The sequence below is a fragment of the Pieris brassicae genome, chromosome 13, assembly GCF_905147105.1.
Source record: "Pieris brassicae chromosome 13, ilPieBrab1.1, whole genome shotgun sequence".
Classification (NCBI taxonomy): domain Eukaryota; kingdom Metazoa; phylum Arthropoda; class Insecta; order Lepidoptera; family Pieridae; genus Pieris; species Pieris brassicae.
In genome coordinates this window covers 4,657,786-4,678,292 of record NC_059677.1, presented here as the reverse complement: position 1 = coordinate 4,678,292, position 20,507 = coordinate 4,657,786, and the positions used below count along the sequence as shown (strand labels likewise).

General features: G+C 34.1%; 1 protein-coding gene across 1 annotated transcript in view; it reads right to left on the bottom strand.

The window, feature by feature from the left end:
- LOC123717918 (ATP-binding cassette sub-family C member 4-like) overlaps positions 1-19,831 on the bottom strand; it is a 62,089-nt gene extending 42,258 nt beyond the window's left edge. The window contains exons 1-6 of the mRNA XM_045674192.1: positions 19,565-19,831; positions 10,305-10,436; positions 8,001-8,205; positions 4,828-5,053; positions 3,162-3,259; positions 737-937 (exon numbers count right to left, since the gene is read on the bottom strand). Coding sequence (XP_045530148.1) covers positions 737-937; positions 3,162-3,259; positions 4,828-5,053; positions 8,001-8,205; positions 10,305-10,436; positions 19,565-19,752 — 1,050 coding nt within the window. The 5' untranslated portion in view covers positions 19,753-19,831. The remainder of the gene's footprint in view (positions 1-736; positions 938-3,161; positions 3,260-4,827; positions 5,054-8,000; positions 8,206-10,304; positions 10,437-19,564) is intronic.
- Between the last annotated feature and the right edge of the window lie 676 nt (positions 19,832-20,507).

Genomic DNA, 20,507 nt, shown 5'->3' with positions numbered 1-20,507 from the left:
GTTTCACATCTGCCAGGCGTCCCGTGACGGCTTAAATGTTTTTTTTAAATTTAAGATATGTTTTAATGTTAAAATATCGGCTATTATTTCCAGTGGGACTGGCGGCCCATAACACGAGACCCGGGGCTGATGACTTAGATTTACTGTTTATAATCCATCTAACTCAAGAATAACCTTCCTTCACAAATGTATTAAGGGCCTTTACAATATTATCACTTCTTCTTTCTATCATTATAATAATCTATGTTTTCCATAGTCATTTTTTATCATGATTTGATATTTTAAAAGAGTACCGACAATTTTTTACGCCGGCTTTTTCTCGTGTCTTCTTTGCGATGAGTAGGGATGTCTACCGATACCAATTTAATGACGTGGAATAAGCGATATCTGTATCTTATATTCCATATTTAACATAGAACTGAGACGTGACTTCGAATGAGCAAATTTAGTCACCTCAGCGGTAGTCAGATTTCGTTCATTCAGTTTCTATCAAAATTCGAATCATGATCTCGCGATTTGACCGTGTTGCAATTACAACAAGGTTCAATAGGAGGTCTTGGTATGAAACAGCTACTGAATTTAGGAACCTAAACTCTTCAGCTTCTCAACTGGATTTTTTAAGCTCGGGGCCCCTGGTATATTAAAAACAAATGATCACGAAACAGACCGAAATCTCAGGCCATTCAAAAGGTTGTAGCGCCACATTTTTTCTACACGAAGATTCATTAATACTTACAACATTTGCAGTGAGGACGTTTCCAAAAACCAATGTATACATTAGTATTGCGATGAAAAGTGCAGACCTCTCAGTGAAAGTCATGAATCCGAGGAATATTGTTCGCAATATCGTTGCAGTTTTCACTTCGACCATTTCATCAGCGCGTTTTTCACCAACCACCTTTTGGAATGGCACTTCCCAGGCATACATTTTGATGACCTGAAAATAAAAATTGTAATTAAAACATTAACCGACAGCTGACACACAACTTACGTGGTTGTTCCAAATTTTAACAGCTGAAGGTGCGTGATACACCTCACAAGAATTATGTATTTGTGAATAGGTGTAAATCTTAAAATATATAAATCTCCTGTTACTATGTTTGTCCGCGATGGACTCCTAAACTACTTAACCGATTTTAAATTAAATTGGCACACCGTGACTAGTCTGGTCCAACTTAAGATAAAGGATAGCTTAGATCTTTAATTAAAGTCGCAATTTTAATTTAATGCAAATTATTTGTCTATAATTAATTGACAGTCACAATTCTCATCAATGGAGTTAACATCCAAAAGATTCTAACAGATAATAATAGTAGTAGTAATCAATAAATGGCACTGCTATGGTAAACCGACAAACGTGTCATATAAGCTACAATTCAACATCATGATTACCACGTATTATTGAGGCTAAGGTATTAATTAAATTTATTTTGTAGTAAACGAAATACCGTCAAATACAATTATTTCAACTTTTTTTAATTTTTGGTGTTAGCATAGCCACGTGTTACTTAGACCGAAGTGTAAATGGAATTCAAATTATAGTGACGATAATACAGTGAAATTATTCTTTCGTGTCACGGTATTAAGACTAACTAAAACCACATTAAGGAGAAACAATGTTCGCGGGGGCAGCTAGTTCTTTAATAAAAAAACAAGATTTCCATATTGCTCTGTTGTATTCATTTCTCGCTTCCCCTCAAAATGGCGAAGACTACTTCAATCCCTTAATTATCGTGGTGAGCCTGCCCGAGCTTTGAGATAATCCCACCACCTTGTACCTTTGATCTTTCCCGTAGTGCTCCGTCTGTTACCTCAGGTCTCTTGCTACAGACTACAGATATATGTTAAGTATATCGATGTCACAATCTCATATATATCAAACACAACACATACTTCCGACATTTTTTACATTTAAATATACATTTCACTAGCTGGCAAGCTGTACAGTACTGTACATTATCTTTGGTTAGGTTAGGTAGACTTAGTATATTTTGAGTTCACCAAAGTTAACATAAGTCACTCAAGTTAAAATTTGTATTTTAACTACCAATGGATATATACAAATTATATAATCTCCAAATACAACTAAACAACTCGAACAATTTGTACCTCTTAATCGAGAGGAATGAAACATTATACACAGACACACCTAGTAGGAAAGATGTATTGGTTTTTTTTAAGTAATAAGGGGCAAACGGCTGATCTCATGTTAAGTGATAACCATGGATACTAACATTGTCAGAAGGCTCGCAAGTGCGTTGCGGGTGTATTAAGGTTTGGCTCTTTTCTTGAAGGACCCTAAGACGAATTGTTTAGGAAATACTTCAGTAGGCAGCTGGTTCCACATGGTGATTGTGAGAGGCAACTACCTTAAGAAACGCTTAGTCGACTTCGACTTCGACTCGAAGGTATGATTATTTAAAGAATATAAAAATGTTTCTTCGTCCAAAAATTCACCCTCTTCAACTTTAGCGAGAATTGCCTCGCAATGGAAAATTTATTGTATCCGTGTAAACAGAATTTCAAAAGCAATAATCGCATTTCGAGGTTTTTGGGCAGTTGCTAGCATGTGAAACAGCAGAAGGTGTTTTAATTATATCTGCTCTTCTAAGACAACAATTAATCAAACGGAAACAGGAAAAATGACGTCAGTGTTCAGTTTCTGTGTTCCACAAACACTCGTAACTTCTATAAGGTTTAATGAACTTAACTGCAGCGCCAAATTTAAAGGATTTTTGTGTTATTTTTGAGATCAATACCAGAATCACTAAAGTCGAATAAATCATAATAATGCTATGCTATGCTAGTCGAATAAATCATATTATTGCTGGTGATAGTCACGTACGAAACTCTCTCCATCTAAATGGGCTTTTAGTTGTGGATCGACGGACGTCGAGTCAAACCTACTAGACACTGCGTTCAATTCTGATTTCTCAAAATCTCTAGTCCGTTGACCTGCGTCATGCTATACATCACACTCGACCGCATTTCGTTATACTCCCCAAAAGGTACTGAAAAGTGAACCAATCAAAAGGCTGGCTATGAAATTGCGAGCCTGGCAATGTGGCCATATATTACGTAACATCAGATCAGATGAGCCTTCAGCATGTTTTTCCCTGTTATATAAAACCGATTATATTATATGTATTTAACGTAGATACCTGTATCCCGTTGATAACTTCACTCATCACCTTGATTCGTTCATCAGTCTTTTCAGCTGTGCGGAATCTGACTTTACCCATCAAGCTGCCAAGACCACCTGTAATCAAATAGCTTTGTTTACAAATTCAATAAACTACAGCATTTTCGTGGCTTTTGAAAGACGAAAATTGTGATAGCATCTAGGAACAAATATTATCTTCTAATGAACGCCTGAAAGCACTGGATCTTAATAAGGAAGTGGATGATTAAGAGGAATCAATATACCCTCACGTGAGGAAAGCACCAGCTCTGGAGTCACCGGTACTATCTACCAGGCGCCAACTTTAATCTTTAATTAGCCCCTGTGCACTCCAAAGCACTCCATTTTATCTATACTTATTATAAAGAGGATACATTTGTTTTTTTGTATGTAATGTTTTCACTAAAAAACACTGGACCGATTTCAAAAATTCTTTCATCATTAGAAAGCTGCATATTGACACAGACAAAGACATTTAAAAAAAAGGGATTCCAGTAAAAATACAATCAACCCAAGATGAAATACTTGTTCATAAAATCTGTCATCGCGTGCTCTGTGGAAACTATGTTAGAACAAAGAAATGTTGTACAGTATTATATCGCCAAAAAGGATTTTAGCCCATGGGCAATTGTATGTTGGTTTACCCCGAGTCGGAACTCCAAAACATGAAATTATTTTGCTGCTGTAAAAAATGCTGGACGGATTAAAAAAATTCTTTCATTGCCTACAATACAAATGTACTTATAATATACAATGTCACGAATTGCAAATTGTATATATGTATTCATTGTAAAGTAAACTGTGTTATTGATTAGATTATGAATGTAAGTCTGTAATAATCTGATAGGAAGTTATTAAAAACTATTTAAAATAAAACTTTAATGATAACAAAATCTATATTCCGACTTAGTAGACTTTCCACTACCACGAGATCGGTATCTAAGCGAGGGAAACCGCGGTTTTTTCATAAACGTAGCACAAACGAGCCGCCATTTTGGATTTGTTCTATTTTGATTTATAGTAAACAATATTGTTTACCTCTTAAGAACTCAACTACTCGCTAATTTGCGCAAAACAACGCTGCCGCGCTAATGACAAAGACGCTTAAAGAATTTATATCTAATTAGCAATTTATAAAGAGTTTAAAAGGAATAATTTTATAGGAAATAGAAGCAAGCTGTATAAATATTAAAAATTAACTTATTCTCGGGGCAAAGTCGAGGTCATTGCCCCACCGGACTCGACACTCCGTACAGGAACACGACTTCGGATGCGTCAAGTAGAGAATTGTCTCTTATTAAGAGCTTGTAAGACCCCGTACTGCAATAGTAGGATGCAAACCAATGAGCATGTTGGGGGCTATTCCCCGGGACGAGGACGAGGACTTACCTTGTCCAGAAATGACCACTAAATCTCTAGAAGCCTCCCGACGTTAGTCTGCCTTTTTAAAAATGTAAAAAGTTCTTGAAAAATATTTTTTTCTGGATTCTGTGCTTCTTATAGACCCTCAAGTTTTAGACCTGTTGTAGCGCCTATTTTTTTTACCTTCATACCCTTACCTTAACCATACTTAATCATTTAATTATTTATTCCAATTAAATGATTAAGTTTAGCTTAATGTATATAATATAAAATAAATCAAATACCTTGTATTGGTAATGCGATGACAATCAATGCTGCTAAGCCCAGCAGAGCAGCGTAACCAGCTTGCAAATACCCCAAATAGCAGACAGCTGCCAGTTGTATCGGTATTATCCACACATAATGAAGGAAGAGGAAGGCCAGATCAAACCTCTGGAGATCGTTCGATAGTATATTTACGACCTTTCCAGCTGTCGTCTCGCCGAGAGACCCATTGTTCATCCGCATTATCTAGAGAATAAATTATACATATTTAATCTTATTAATTGTGTATGTTTGAAAGTGTTTTAGTGGTTTGCGTCTCTCATCACTCAGGTCGTACTCGGCACCAATTGACTGGTAGGAAAACATCGTCAGGCGTTAGAGCCACCTTTATCAGGCACAGGCTGATCACCTACTTGCCAATTAAATATTTAACTGTATATGTTGGAGAACGAATTAGTGGTTTGCGTTTCTCATCACCGAGGTGGCACTGAGCGCTAGTAGTAAACACTCGTAGGAAAACATCATGTTGCAGGCCGCTTGTAACAGTCACAGAAGTTAGGCAATAAGTGTCTACTATTACTACTTTTCAAAGGTTCTATAACTGTACGATATCAATAATAATAATACTTAATTAATAATGAAAGTTTGATGCGTTAAGTACTTTTCTTATATTACAGAAACCAATTACAGAGGGAACAGCTTTATGGTTAGCGCGGCGGAGAAGTTTAACAATTTAACTGTTGATATTGACCTGTTCGCCTCAAATGTGGAGGAGAGCTCTGAGATCTGTGTTAGCGAACTAAATAGTTAACCCAACTAATTTTAGTTAGTCTTTGATAGTTACCAAAACATTCGTTTGTAAAACAAGATTAAATTAATTACGTATTTTAGTTAAAAGCTGTTTATTCAATAAATAAATACAAATGTTTTACCTTCAAATAATAATAATATTAAAAATAATAATAAATAATATAGTTTTGTTAAATTAAAAAATATATAACTACATTTATTTATTAACACTTCGTTAATACACTTAATCAAACACTCAAAGCTCAATCTAATATAAGATACTTTATATCGCCATACTAAGTGGTCCATCATTGAGAACATTGGTAAAGGGAAAAGAGCAAGAGGCAGCAAGAATTGGACAAGAAGAACTAACATTAGATAAGAATGGAAGCAGATGGAAGATGCCTATGTGTCACAGGACACGCTTATCACCAAAACCGCTTAATAATAATAATAATACAGGTATTAGAGGAAGGCTTATCGCGAACAAGGGAATTCCAGGCAACTTTAGTAAGGATAAAGAAAACCCAGTACACAATGAAATTAATTTTATTCGATTTTTTAATATTAGTATAGAATAGTATATTAGAATTTGAGACTAGAAACGTGTTGAAATGTGAAAGTATCTGAATGAAAGGCTTTTATTATTATTAAATTATATTAGATATAAATAATGTTCATCGCAAATATAGGAAAACTACTCCAATAGCTTCTAAAAGTTTTAAACAGGATATTTTGCGTATAGCATAGAATTATTGTGTTTGTGTTTTTTGTTTTTTGTTTTTTGAATTTTTTTATTTCTTAGTAACAATGTATGAGTGTACTGAGAGTTTGCAAGCTTATGGAGTCGTAAATAAATAAATAACGGATGATAGAATCAGCTAATCGTTAAAATTAATCGTTAATCGTCAATTATTTTATCAATATACTTGTAAGCAGCTGCAACTATTACACCACATTATATGAATCATAAGATTACATGCGTTATTTCCTTTGTGGTGCGGTTGTGCGTGAATATTTGCACCATATTTCCGTTCGTATCAAGGTTAGTTAGCATAAATCGGCATACGTATAGGCATATCTTTTAGTTTAGTCTCAAATATAAATAGATAAATCAGTTTCGCTACAACTTTTATAGGGCTTTTGTCCATGATTTATCAATCGAATAGGCAAGTGACATGAGCCTGACACATGTCGACTTTTTAGGTCTAAAGCAAGCCGTTTTCTTCACAATGTTCACCTGCGCAAATAGACAGAAAGTCCATTAGTGCACAGCCATCTACGACCTCAGGAATGAGCCAATATGTCAACACTCCTCTAGAACAACACACATGTTGAAGGATATTCATTACAAATAAATGTTATAGAAAGGATATACATCTGTAAAAATAACATGAGAACTTTAGATAATGCCAGGAGATCCACGCAACTTCCGCTACGCTAGCCTGCAAAGACGCAGCACTACGAGAGAACTCTTGTATCGCAGAATTATGTATGTGGGATTGTATATATGGGGAGAGAAATGATTATTTGGTTATAAAAGTCTATGTAAGCATGATTTGCATATCAGCCCCAGACGATAACATATGTTTCAAGTGTAATTGAAGTAGTGTCATTTATTACAGTTTTATCTGATATCGCTAGACATACTATGCTAAGCTGCTACGCCTGCGAGGTGCATTGATAATATTTTTAGGTCTGGGCCACAGATTTCTGTATATTTTTCATTAGTATTGGTAACCTAGGCGAGTAGGTGACACGATGTTTTCCTTCAACGTTCGAGCGAATGTTAAATGCAAAGATAGTCAATTGGTGCACAGCCGGGGATCTGTGACCTCAGGGATGAGAAACGCACTGAAGGCCATCTTGACCACAGATGAACAATTACTATACTTTAGTGAACATAGCACCTTTCTCATAGACACAGCAGAGATTTTTATTTGTTTCAACACCCTCGCGAAATTTGTTTCGCCTAACCATATGGAATATTTATACGACCCCATAGAGACCACTTTTAATTATATTGTATTATAAAATATTTGTAATAATGTTAACCACAATACAATTAACAAGATATTATCAATAGTACCATGCAATTAATATAAGAATTAAACTATTCATATGACTAATAATGTAAAATGTAAAATTCCTTTAAGGACAAGTTTGTGTGTGGCAGAATATGCGAACGAATACCTTACACATTTTTGTACCACATTCTTGCAATAAATTATTATTATTAATGACGGTGTGACCGCGCGTACGTTTCCGGCCTTTTAGGAATAGGCACTTTCATTATTATTCGTAATTATTGTGTTTTTGTTTACTTCGTTTGTAGGAATTTATAATATGGTGTTTCTGTACTTTTAGTTTATTTGAAAATAATTAAAACAAAAACTAAACCAACCTTTCTAAACATAAGTGAACTGACAGCAACACGCAGCTTCATCCCGAACTGTTGGCAGTAGAAGTTGCCGTGGTGGTTGAAAAAGGCCGCCACCATATTCGCGACAATCATCGCGGCTGCGTAGTATGCCGCCTCTTCTGTAGACATTGTGCTGTCCACACTCCAAAAACTCAGCAATTGCGCGAATAGCAATGGTGATAATGTACTGAAATATCACTTGTATTAATTATATCTATATATCACACAAAATAAGAGGGACGGCAACACATCTTTGAGCCTTTTTTATATATCAGGGCAAACAGGTAGGAGGCCACCTGATGATAAATGACCCACCCATGGCCACTAACACTGCCAGAAGGCTTACTGCGGTCATTACATGCCTCCATCGCTTGCAAGTGACATACAGAATGCATTCTCTTGGGTACCACGTACCCATAAACTTTTCAATTAATCATTAATTCAAAATTACAAATAAGAATATAAATGTATTGTGGAGGAAGGAAGTCGTTGTTCCTCCAACCAAACCGGAGGTCTAACCGGCTTGTCACGTTCCGCCTGAGGCAAGCGTTACATGACTCATTGTCACGTTCCGTCTGAGCCGAGCGTTACATGACTCAGTGTCACGTTCCGCCTGAGGCAAGCGTAACATGACTCATTGTCGCGTTCCGCCTTAGCCGCTCGGCTAAGTGGAACGTGACAATTGGCTTGGCTTGCGACGCATTAATCTAAAGTTGTTACTATATTGTTGCTTGTAATTAAATGGTATAATTTAATTAAAAAAAATTTAATAACGAGAAATATATGTTAATTAATTGAATAAACATAATTTTCTTTTTCCTTTTTCTCCTTTGTATTATAACAAAATAATGTTAATTTAGTGATAATGATGAAATTAAATTCACAAATGTATACAATTCGTCAATGTTTTCTTATCACGCAAAAATAACGTCCGTGAACCGACTTTACAGAAAACAATTTTTTTTTGCTAGCATTTTGTTTAGCTATCTAGCTGATCTCAAAATAACTATTATGACCGTCATGCTCCTTATAAATGATACTTAGCTAGATTATACACTACACTACACTTATATTTATCATCTAAAACTGTTGTGTTAATGGAAGAAACGGACCATTTCCTTAAAAAACTAAGAAAAAATTGGTTGAGCCTCTGGTATTAGAAATATCAGCGTCTCAATTTTCCTTTATAGCGCTGAATCCTGGGCAATACAGACATCTGAAAGGAGAAAATCTATACTCTGGAAATATGGTCTTGAAGGCGGATGCTATGGACTCCCTGGACGTGAAACAAACGACTCCATACTAAGACGGTTACAAGTAAAAAATCGTCTTTCGACAGTTTATAACTACGCATTCTGATTTTTTTTCGACATGTAACACGATATCCAGAAAACTTAGAAAACCTCATCGTGACTGACAGAGTGGATGGAACCAGACCTCAAGGCCGATCCCCTACTTGCTGGACCGAACCTTACCATCACCCAGGAGCTGATGCTTGGCGAAAACAGGGAAAAGTGGAGGAAATTGAATCGGCGCCACTAGCGCAACCTTCAGAAATGAAGAGTGCGACTGAAGAAGAGCACTAATATGATTGTTGGCATCGAACAGGCTTTAAAACTATAACTTTGATATTTCTTTCATCAGTTGAACCCTATATTGTCCGAGATGGACATAGGTTATAGAATTGGTATTTTAGCACAACCTGGACAGGAGGCTCACCTGATGTTAAGTGATAGTCGCACACTCTCAATGCCAGAGGGCTCGCAATTTTTCGGCGTTTTAAGCATTAGTACGCTCTTTTCTTGAAAGACCCTAGGTCGAGTTGGTTCGAAAATACTTCAGTGGGCAGCTGGTTCGACATAGAAGTGGTACGCGGCAAAAACTGCCTTAAAAACGCTAATTTGTAAATTTTGTGATGTCATATATTTTGTAATATTTTTGGCAGTCATGTTGATTGAACTTATAAATACATAAATATGCTTCGGAAACTATAGACAATAGAGACAAAAATCTGACAGATTTTTTACTTAAAAGGGGTCTCAAATCTGTCATATTGAAACACGCTGTTTATAATCAACCAACAATTTTTTTTATTACATATAAACATATAACTTTGAATTATGATCATTTTTTGAGTAGGCAATATCCTCATTTTCCCGTTAAAAACATATCATGAATAAAACAGATACTCGAAAATATCTATCATTATTTACTTCAAAATAAAAATATAAGAAAAAAACATATTAATCTGCTGTCAAACTATGTATAATTAAAATAAATACATACCGAAGTGTTGTATAAATAAACTGCATGCCGCCACCCAATAGATAAGACCAAAAAAAGGTTCTATTCAAAACCCTGATGATGGAGGGCTCTCTCCCTGCTGCCTTCGCATACTTTTCTTCTATTAACCAATTTCTGTAAAAAATAACAATCGTTTATAAAAGTATTTAATTAATAATAATAAACTATATGTGGTCCCACCAAAACGTAATGCTGGGCCGAAAATACTCAAATTCAATTTCAAAATAACTTTAATCATATAGGTAAAAAAAAACACATGAATAAAACATTTTTTTTAATTCTAAATTTACATTTCCTACATATTTAAGAGCGTAGAGCGAGCAAAAAGAACTGGCAAGAAACTCTCCGCCACTCTTCTTAATCGCCAAGTATTGAGTGATACAAATTTTTGGAACTGGCGCATATCAATCCCAAGGATTAGGATCATTCAAAAATTCGTCAAATTTAAAAAAAGCTTTATTGATTAATTTACGTTTAACGAGAGTTTTTAATTTATTTAGTGGTCATTCTCTAATTTCGCTTAGGAGTTTGTTGTAAAACGAATACAATTTCGATATAAGAAGTGGTTTACCTTCTGGAACCTGGACCATAAACTATAGACCTGCACATATCGATTGGCGCCTTTTTACAGGACAACGACAATCAATTATTGCCGTTCCCGCCAAAACGTAATGCCGGACTGGGCATAAACTATAGACATTCGCATATCCATAAATTTGCGCATTTTAACATGACAAATTTAGTTATCGACTTACTACATATACTATTAACGTATGTTGACTAAACCCTGACCTCTACATAGATTTCAGAACGCATTACGGATGACGTGTCGTAGCGTTCGATTGTGATTGGTCAAATGACATGACGTTTCATGACTCGTATTTATCATAATCTCATTTTTATGGTTTTATTTCTCTACTTCGAGTAAATAGTGTCTTAAGAAGTTTTATGAAATTGTTTTGTTGGTTATGTGACATACTTTATCTAATCTATAATTGGGATTAGGCATAAATAATAAATTTTCCAAGTCATGATATATCATGAAATTGATTATTTATCGATTTATTTATCCAATTTTTATGAATTATTAAAATAAAACATTTAAGAATTTAAAATTAAATATTAATAAGATTTTAATAACTCCAAAAATGTTTATTTTTTATAGTATGGCAATTGTTTTAACTTTTTGCCAGTTTCAAGCAAAAGGTTAGAAACTACACGCAAGAAAAAATAAACAAAGATATGAAAAGGAAACAAGGGATAAGTTGTAAGAAAAATATGTACATAAACATATTACATAATATTATTACTGATTATGAAAGAAGAAAATACATTATAATACAATAAAGGATAAAGCAAAAGGCAGGAGGTTTTAGTCGAAAACGGAACATAGACCACGGAATACAGAAAGGAAGAAAGGGAAAAGTCATATGGGAAAAGGAAAAGAGAATATGGTCCAGGTCATCAATATCTTCAAATAAGTAAATCAATGGCGCTACAACCTTTTTAGGTCTGGGCCTCAGATTTCTGTACCTGTTTCATGATCATTAGTAAATTGAAAAGGTAAGTAGGTGATCAGCCTTCTGTGCCTGACGCACGCCGTTGACTTTTTGTGTCTAAGACAAGTCGGTTTCCTCACGATGTTTTCCTTCACCATTCGAGCTATTGTTAAATGCGCACATAGACAGAAAATCCATTGGTACACAGCCGGGGATCGAACCTACGACCTCAGAGATGAGAGTCTTATGCTGAAGCCACTAGGCGAATACTGCTCATATACGCAAATATCAACAATACGAAGCCTTGCTAAATGATGAGGTGTACATACATGTCCTAAACGCTAAATAGAAGTGACAATTGTAGAAGAATGTTTATTTTCATATAATTATTAATAATAATATGTAATAATGAAAAAAAACTGTCTATGGGTAATGCTTCTTCTCTCTTCTTGCTAGGCTTACGAAATCGTAGAATTATGTTTGAGTCATACAACGTAATATATAAAAAGAAAAATCCTGGTCTAAAATAATTAATAAAAAAACATAGCAAAAGTAACCACGCATAAAAAAATATGTTTATTATGGAATATAATATACACTTATTCCACGTCATTAAATTTAAATCGGCAAAGAAAACAGAGGATGTAGACCGAGAGAAAAAGCCGGCGTAAAAAAAACTCTCGGTACTCTTGAATATAACTGACCATGGCAAACAACACTTATATTAAAACAAATATCGCAAATTAATTAGTAGAATCCTGTCTAGCACTAGTCCCAGGCCCTCAACTAGACAATCGTTAAATATAATTTTATGGCGCCAATTTCATACAATTAAAAGCCTAGCCGAAAACGACTAATAAAAAAAAATTACAAAGCAACATGGCTGACAACCACGCATATTGTTAATGCAATATTATGGCATCAATTTTACAAACGTTGATATTCAAATGGATTGTTTATATAGGTATAATACAAGTTACACTTATTGGAGACATTTGAATTGGCAACAGACTCCGTCAATCATTTACATCGCCAAGATTTTTTAACAAAATCTTTGTAAAGCAATTCATTATTAGTAATTCAATTAGGGAAGTTTATTTTAATGTATTTAAATGAGGCATTTACCTTATATGAAGAACAATATTATAAAAATAATATTTAAAGTGATCTTAATTATTAATTATTATAGTTTAAAATAGGTCAGGCGTGCCTTCTTATCATCAAGTGGGATTTTAGGCGAACGTCTGTCCAGTTCTTTATAAAAAAAATGCGCACAGGCAACTACTATGCAACACAAACCCGGCAACTAGTCCCGTGCAAATAGTATACATAGTTCAATAACGAGCGCAGTCGTTTTCTTCGTGACTGAATTATCTATTATATGACGTAATGTCATGTCATTAACGTCAAACTGGTCATGCTGAAAAAAATAATTTGATTCAACAATTAGCTGTTATTTCAGTTTAATTTCATATATTTCGTTGATAAAAATCACATTCTCACTGTCAAAATTAAAATGTATAGTATTATGATAACTTGGCCTGATGAGTTTCAAGTTTCTTATGCAAAGCTGGGGTAGCCTCTCCAACTTGTAGGGACTACCTGGCGGAATGTGAGTGCGATTCCGGAGCCTCTGCAACGCCATGTAGGAACTAACCGAAGTGGTTTTAGCGGCTAATACCTGAGGATGTAGGTTCGATCCCCATCTGTGATTGTTTCTATGTGCACATGTAGGTCGTAATCTCGTGAGGAAGCCGCCTCCGACACAAAAAGTGGACGGTGAATATCAAACACAGAACGTTGAACACCTTGTCAATTATAAATAACAAATGATCACGAAACAGTTTTCTAAGGCCAAGAATCAAGGTTGTATTTTTTATAGACCAGGGAGCACACAGGCAGCTGATGTTAATATGCCCTTAGATACTTAGTACCTGAGGGCTTGTCGGCTTGTTAAGGTTGCTACGTACTTTTCATGAAGGACCCTACTTCGAATTGCTTCGGAAGTATTTGTATACCGCCCATGGATACTCTCAATGCCAGAGAGCTCGCAACTGCGTTGCCGGCTTTTAAAGATTTTATACTTAAAAGACTCGAGAAGTCGAATTGGTTCGGAAATCCTTGTATACGGCCCGTGGACACTCTCAATGCCTTGCGAGTGCGTTGCCAGCCTTTTAAGATTTCGTACTTGAAGAACCCTAAGTCGAATATGGTGAAACTTGTAAAGCCAGTTCTTTTAAATAAATTAAAAATTATTATCATTTAATATTAATATCTCGGAACCTACTATTCACACACAGTATACAGTATTTCCACTATTCTTAACCTACATAATAATAATTAAAAGTGAATAAATAAAAAATGAAAACAAATTTCAAAAGTTATCGCCGTAATGCGATACTCATTCGTCATCACCAATCATAGTACTTAGACGCCAACTGAAATCTTTAATTAGCTGTGCTCACTCCAAAAGTCTACTCCAAATTGTACCAAATCAGTTGAATTTCGTCGTATTAAATAGCGTTTTAAATAAATGGAACATTTTTTTTTATTTCAACAGTAATATAACTCTGTAATCTAAATTTCGACACTTGACAACATTTTTTATCTGTATCATTATTATTCTAGCAATAAACTAATCTATTTAATGGCGCGAAATTAAAATTTGTTTTTTTCAAATAATAGACGAATTGTTGAAAATAATAAATTAATAAAAGTAAAGTTAAATTTATATTATAAAGAGGAAACAATTCTATCTTAGGTATTTTTTATTTTTTTATGTAATAGGAGTCTGGAGGCTCACCATTGCCAGAAGGAACGCAAGAATTGGTACGCTCCTTTCCTGAAGGATCCTAAGTGGAATTGGTTCGGAAATACTTCAGTAAGCAGCTGGTTCCACATACTGATGGTGCCCAGCAAAACCTGAATATGAAATAATGGGGCGGCCCAAACCGCCTCCAAAGATTTTATTGATTTTATCTAATGGTTTTGTTAGTTTATATTTAGGTATTCGATTAACAAATGATAATGAAACTGAGACAGAAATCTGAGGCTCAGACGTAAAAAGGTTGAAGCGCCGTTGATTTTTTTTTTTGTAGTTAAGGAATCAATACTACATACGTTGATGAATAAAATATATTCTATTTAAAAAAAACTACTTTTTGTTCCTCGCATACAAAACCAATTTTGTGTGAGAACCTAAAATTATACAAATTTCCGATTTTAATGTATTGTATTTCTGTCTGACCCGAATAGCAGCAATTTAAAAACATTGTAAAATGACGAAAAAAATACAAAATTTTCATGACTATAATTTAAGTTTCCTGTTATGTAGATATGGTGTGCTCCCCTCAAATTAAATAATGTATTTTAATGTAAGGTCGTAACCCCGGCTGTGCACCAATGGGCGTTGTATCTGCGCATTTAACATTCGCTCGAACAGTGAACATGTTGACGACGTGTCAGGCACAGGAGACTACTACTTGCCTACTAGACAAATGAGCATTATTATTGGTAACATATGCGTGTACACATACACGTATCAAAAAAATCGCGGGTCCTCAATGGACGCAAATAGCTCGAGATAGAGAAAGATGGCAAGCCTTGGAAGACCTTTACCGGAGAGGGTTGCTGATACATACTAACTGTTACAAATATTTCCTAACACAGGATAACCAGATATTAGCGGATCGAGAAATTATTTAAGGCTTAAAATAAATAATATGTGTTCACGTAAAAGGTTCCTATGGATGTAAACCTATTTGTTCACAAGAGCTGTTTGTTTTATTATTAGTATTCTTAAATAAAGTATCCAAGAGTAATTTTATTGTATTGTTCTATTACAGCTTATAACTTTATACAAAAATGTTATTTCTTGGTGCGTTAGAAAAATGATGAGGATAAATTTTTACGAAGCGCATACCGTCACAAAAACTGACACCCCGAAGTAAGCATAATCAACATTGTATAATAATGTCCAATTATTTAATTATGTACAAATACTTTTTGTGATATTTAAATAAACTTTATTTAACTAGATAATGCGTCATAACAAAATGTTCAATGTATTAAATACCTTTTTTCTATTGTTAGTGTCGTTTGTTCTACAAACGTAGAATAAGGCAAAAGATAAAAAATTTAAAAGATCTTGTAACGCACGTACATAAGTAGACACAGTTTTTTTTTAGTTTTTTTTTTCTTTTAACTTATTCATAGAAACACGTTTGATTGTTTAAACCAAAGCACTCTTTCGTCTCATTCTAACAAATTGTGTTTATGCTGTTAATGAGAAGGATGGTACTAGTACTTCAGCCACAATTTGAACCGCTCAAATCTAACCGCTTCAAATACCGCTTATTAGGTGCTATTGATTACTTTCTTCGACATATCGCAAATCACAATTAATTTTCCTATAATTTAAAACCGAGATCAAGCGACCAATGATGCTGGTCTTGACGATCAGAAGGGAATGTACGAAACAAATCAATCGAAGATGGTCACACGTCCTTCACATCCAAGCTCCGAAATGAATTGTGGAGATAGAAAATACGCAATGTCCCGTCCCGTCAAGGTGACTCAAACTTATTTAATTGTAGTTTTGTTGAAGTGAAAATTCTTTATCGGCGTTGGAAAATTACCGTCACATTTTTTGGTTACGCGTCACATTTTTTCGTTACGTGCCATCTTTTTCTTGTTCCTACCACGGTTGATTCGAAGAGATTCGAAGCCATTATTAAAAAATATATAATAACGATAACAATGATAGTAATATTTGTATTAAAATTAATGAATAAAAATAAATGTTATAATCTTAGTGGAAATAAGGTAAATTGAATTATTTGTATTCATGTCTATGATAATGAAAGCCTTTTGTTAAACTTTATCTAATTTAACTTTATTTTACCAATTTCTGTAAAGTTGCAAACATTAGATCATTTTTCGAAAATTAAGGTCATATAGAAGTTTCACTTCTTACATGTGTACACTACTACACGCACACATTTTTTTTTAATTATTTGACTGCCATTATTCCTCCGATCTGCTAGCGACGCAGTACAACTGGATAAGCCAAACACTGCGAAGAGTTTCTAATGATTCCCCAAGCAGGCTTGATTAGAACCCGCAAGGTAAGGTGGCGGCGATAGACTTGGAGCAAAGTGAAATGCGAAACTCAAGACCAACCGGAGACTCACTGTGGACTCCAGTGGACATCCAGGGGGCATAAATTCTAGTGAATACTCCTCCACCCGTTAGGGATACAGAAGATTTTTTTTTAATTTCTTAATTTAACAAAATATCGCTTGCTCATTTAAAATGGTATATTATTAGCAATAGCGTTAAGTTTGAAACCTTTGAATAGATAACAAACTAGTAGTTGAAAATATATTAATGACGTAAATATGCAAATTATAGAGAAATTTATTTTTAAATATAATATAACATGGCTTTTTTTTGTTCCAGTTTTTGCCGTTCACCACAACTATGTGGAACCAGCTACTGAAGTATTTCCGAGCCAATTCGACTAAGGGTAACAAGATACATTGGTAATCTTCCTTAAATCAATAAAAAAAATTGATTGTAATAAATCAAAACGAAACCTCACAACACGTACGGCGAATATTTATTTATTGTATAAATGATCTTAATAGAAAGAACGTTGGTGTGGTGGAAACACAAACTGTAAACAGTTTTTCTGTCCACCAGGACGTCAAACTTAAATCATAACATATATACTAAGGCCAGTGACATATAAACTATAACATTATATCAATCAAACCATTCAAATGATTAAAATTGCACGTAAAACGTCATAAACAAATCTAAACACTGACGCTCCATAGATAGCCGATGCTAGAAACCTGTTCTTGCCGAGAATTCTCATTCGAATACAGGATGAGTTCCTATATTCGAATATGTTTTAATGACGTATATAGCATAATTTTTGTTATACATAATTTATAATTGTTTGATTTAATTTTTTTTTTTATTTAAACTTAACTTATTAGTTAGAAGTGTGGCTAGCGAGTTTATTAAATTTGGAATAATGTAGTCTAATGTTTTTTCTCATATAAATTATTGTATTTGGGTTAGAATAGTGATACTGAGTTTTAATTGTTTTGAGGTAATTTTCTGTAAGGTAGTTTTCATCCTAGTTGCACTTTCTCATGTATAGGTATAATTTTGAATAATGCAAATAGCTTGCTGTAGTCCTCTTTATATTATGGTTTTAATTTAATAGAAGCAATTGTTTTTAAAATACGTATTTGTATTACAAATATTTGATTTAGATAAGTTTTGCATGTTCTCCCATAGCTTGAAAGTCCATATGTTATAACGGATTCGGCTAGTGCTTTGTATTATACTAGCAGAGTTTTAAGAGGTCATGTCTTAGTCAAGTTCGAGAAATGAAAAAAAAACCTTTTTGATTAAAAATAATTTAAAAAATATGTTTATTATGAAATATAAGATACAGGTATCACTTATTCCACGTCATTAAATTTGTGTCGCAGTCATACTCATCGGCATGGAAGAGAGAGGGTGGCCGAGAGAAAAAGCCAGCGTAAAACCTCTCGGGTCGACATGTCATAGACTATGCTGTCTCGACTTGTGAACCTCAAAACAGGTGCCAGGTATAGTTATCGATGAATTTACATAATTTTAGCTGAAACCTGAAGTTTGCCCGTAATGTTATGTTATAAATTTTGGCATTATTAGTCTTAATTTACATATTGCGACTTTATACTTTTTAATTAATTAAGTCATTAGTGAGTTCTGTGGCTGTTGTTGTATGGATATGTCCAGATATATGTTAAATGAAACACTTTGTCTGAAGCTGGGTAACATATGACTTTAGTCGTTTAAGTTTTGAGCTTATAACTAATATACGCTAACAAACACTAAGGTGGCTTATCGAAAGACTTGATTACTAACTTAACTAAAACAAAAAACTATCTATTTGTAATATAATATATGTATTATATATACACGTGGAAACTGTAAACTAATTGAAATGATAAAAAATTAATTAATTACCTTGAAAATTACAGTTGTATTTACGAAATTTACATTCCAAATTTAAATATAGAACGCTACACGTAATGTAGTTTTTTAAAGATTTTTTTTTTTTCAAATTAAATAAATATCTTATATATATGAAAATGAGTCCATATTTCCCTTGGTCACAGTAACACGCGTGAACAGCTGGTTTGTTATTGTCAGGAGAAGGTTTTTATAAAAGAAAAAAATAAGAAAAGTGCGCCGAAAATTGGAAAATATAAGAATAATTAACCACCATATTAAGTAATCCTGACTTTTGCTACGATAACGAATGTTTTTTTCAGTGCAGAGCCCTTTTACTATTCAAACTTTATTTATGTAACCTTATGGCGTTTGACATAATATTGCCAGAATGAGTCCAGCAAATATAGACAAAGAGGACGTAAGAAAATGGAATATCATTTAACACAAATGCTTTGATCGGAATTATTATATTACGAATATTCATAATTAAGACCGCTAGTATTATAATAAATATTAATTTGATAAGGTAATATTCTATAAAGTTACGATGTAGTGATGAAATAATATAAGAATTGACAATGATGTACTACTCATAATGCATCTATGTAAAATTCCTTTTAAGACTAATTTACTGTTATGTGTGGCAGAATGCGAAATTTCGATTGTACCACCACAACATTCTTGCAAATTTATTATTATTATTATAAATAAGAATTTACTCACCTTTCCAATGCATCACCCACCCTTTTCGAACCATACATATCCCTCGTAGGCACTAAATCCTCATCTTCAAGGTCACGCCTGTTCCCATTATAAAATAACGGGAATGTCCAAACATAAAACAATCGGGACAATATTCCAGGTGGCGAATTCTGGCGTTTCTCCCAATCTTTACTCTTTAAATTAACCATTTTAACCACACGACCGACGCGCGAGCAGTCTTAGTTTTTACAGCGACATCGCTGATAACACTTGTTGTCGACTGTACACACGATATCACACTAGACTTTTTCACACATTCATTTCAATTAATCAATAAATATGCAAGTCATAGATAAACATAAGTTAGCATTATCCTTTCACGTTAATGATTCACGATATAGGAAAGATTGGTACAATTAATAAGCCAACTAGCGTAATAAGCCGTTCAATTAACAGCCTAGCCATTTAACTAAACAGCGTCGTTTAACTAGCGGCCTGAAAGATATACAGCTAGTTGATCTAACAGCTTGGCCAATGACTTGGATTGATGACGTTTACTTACCTAGCCTGTTGACTGTTAATTTAAATTTAGTCCCTAATTAAGCTGCAACAGATACATTTAGATATATTTTAATATTAATAAAGCTAATCTTTCATTAGCTGTGCACAACTACATGGATATATTTAAATTATTGTATGTTATATTGTTATATGTATGTGAATTATGGCTTATTATATTTTTTCCCAATCTAAGCGACCTAAAAAAATATTTCACCATTTTATGAAATACAAATTTTCCTGATAGACATGACGTATTTTATTTATTCACGCTTCATTGCATTGAAAAAAAACACGAAAAATCCAGGGGAGGCAACGGCGGCCGTATCGCTAACAAGCGATCTTTTCCAGGCAACCCTAGTAAGGGAACGAAGGGAAAGTGCAAGAAATCAATAGCCGGATGTTA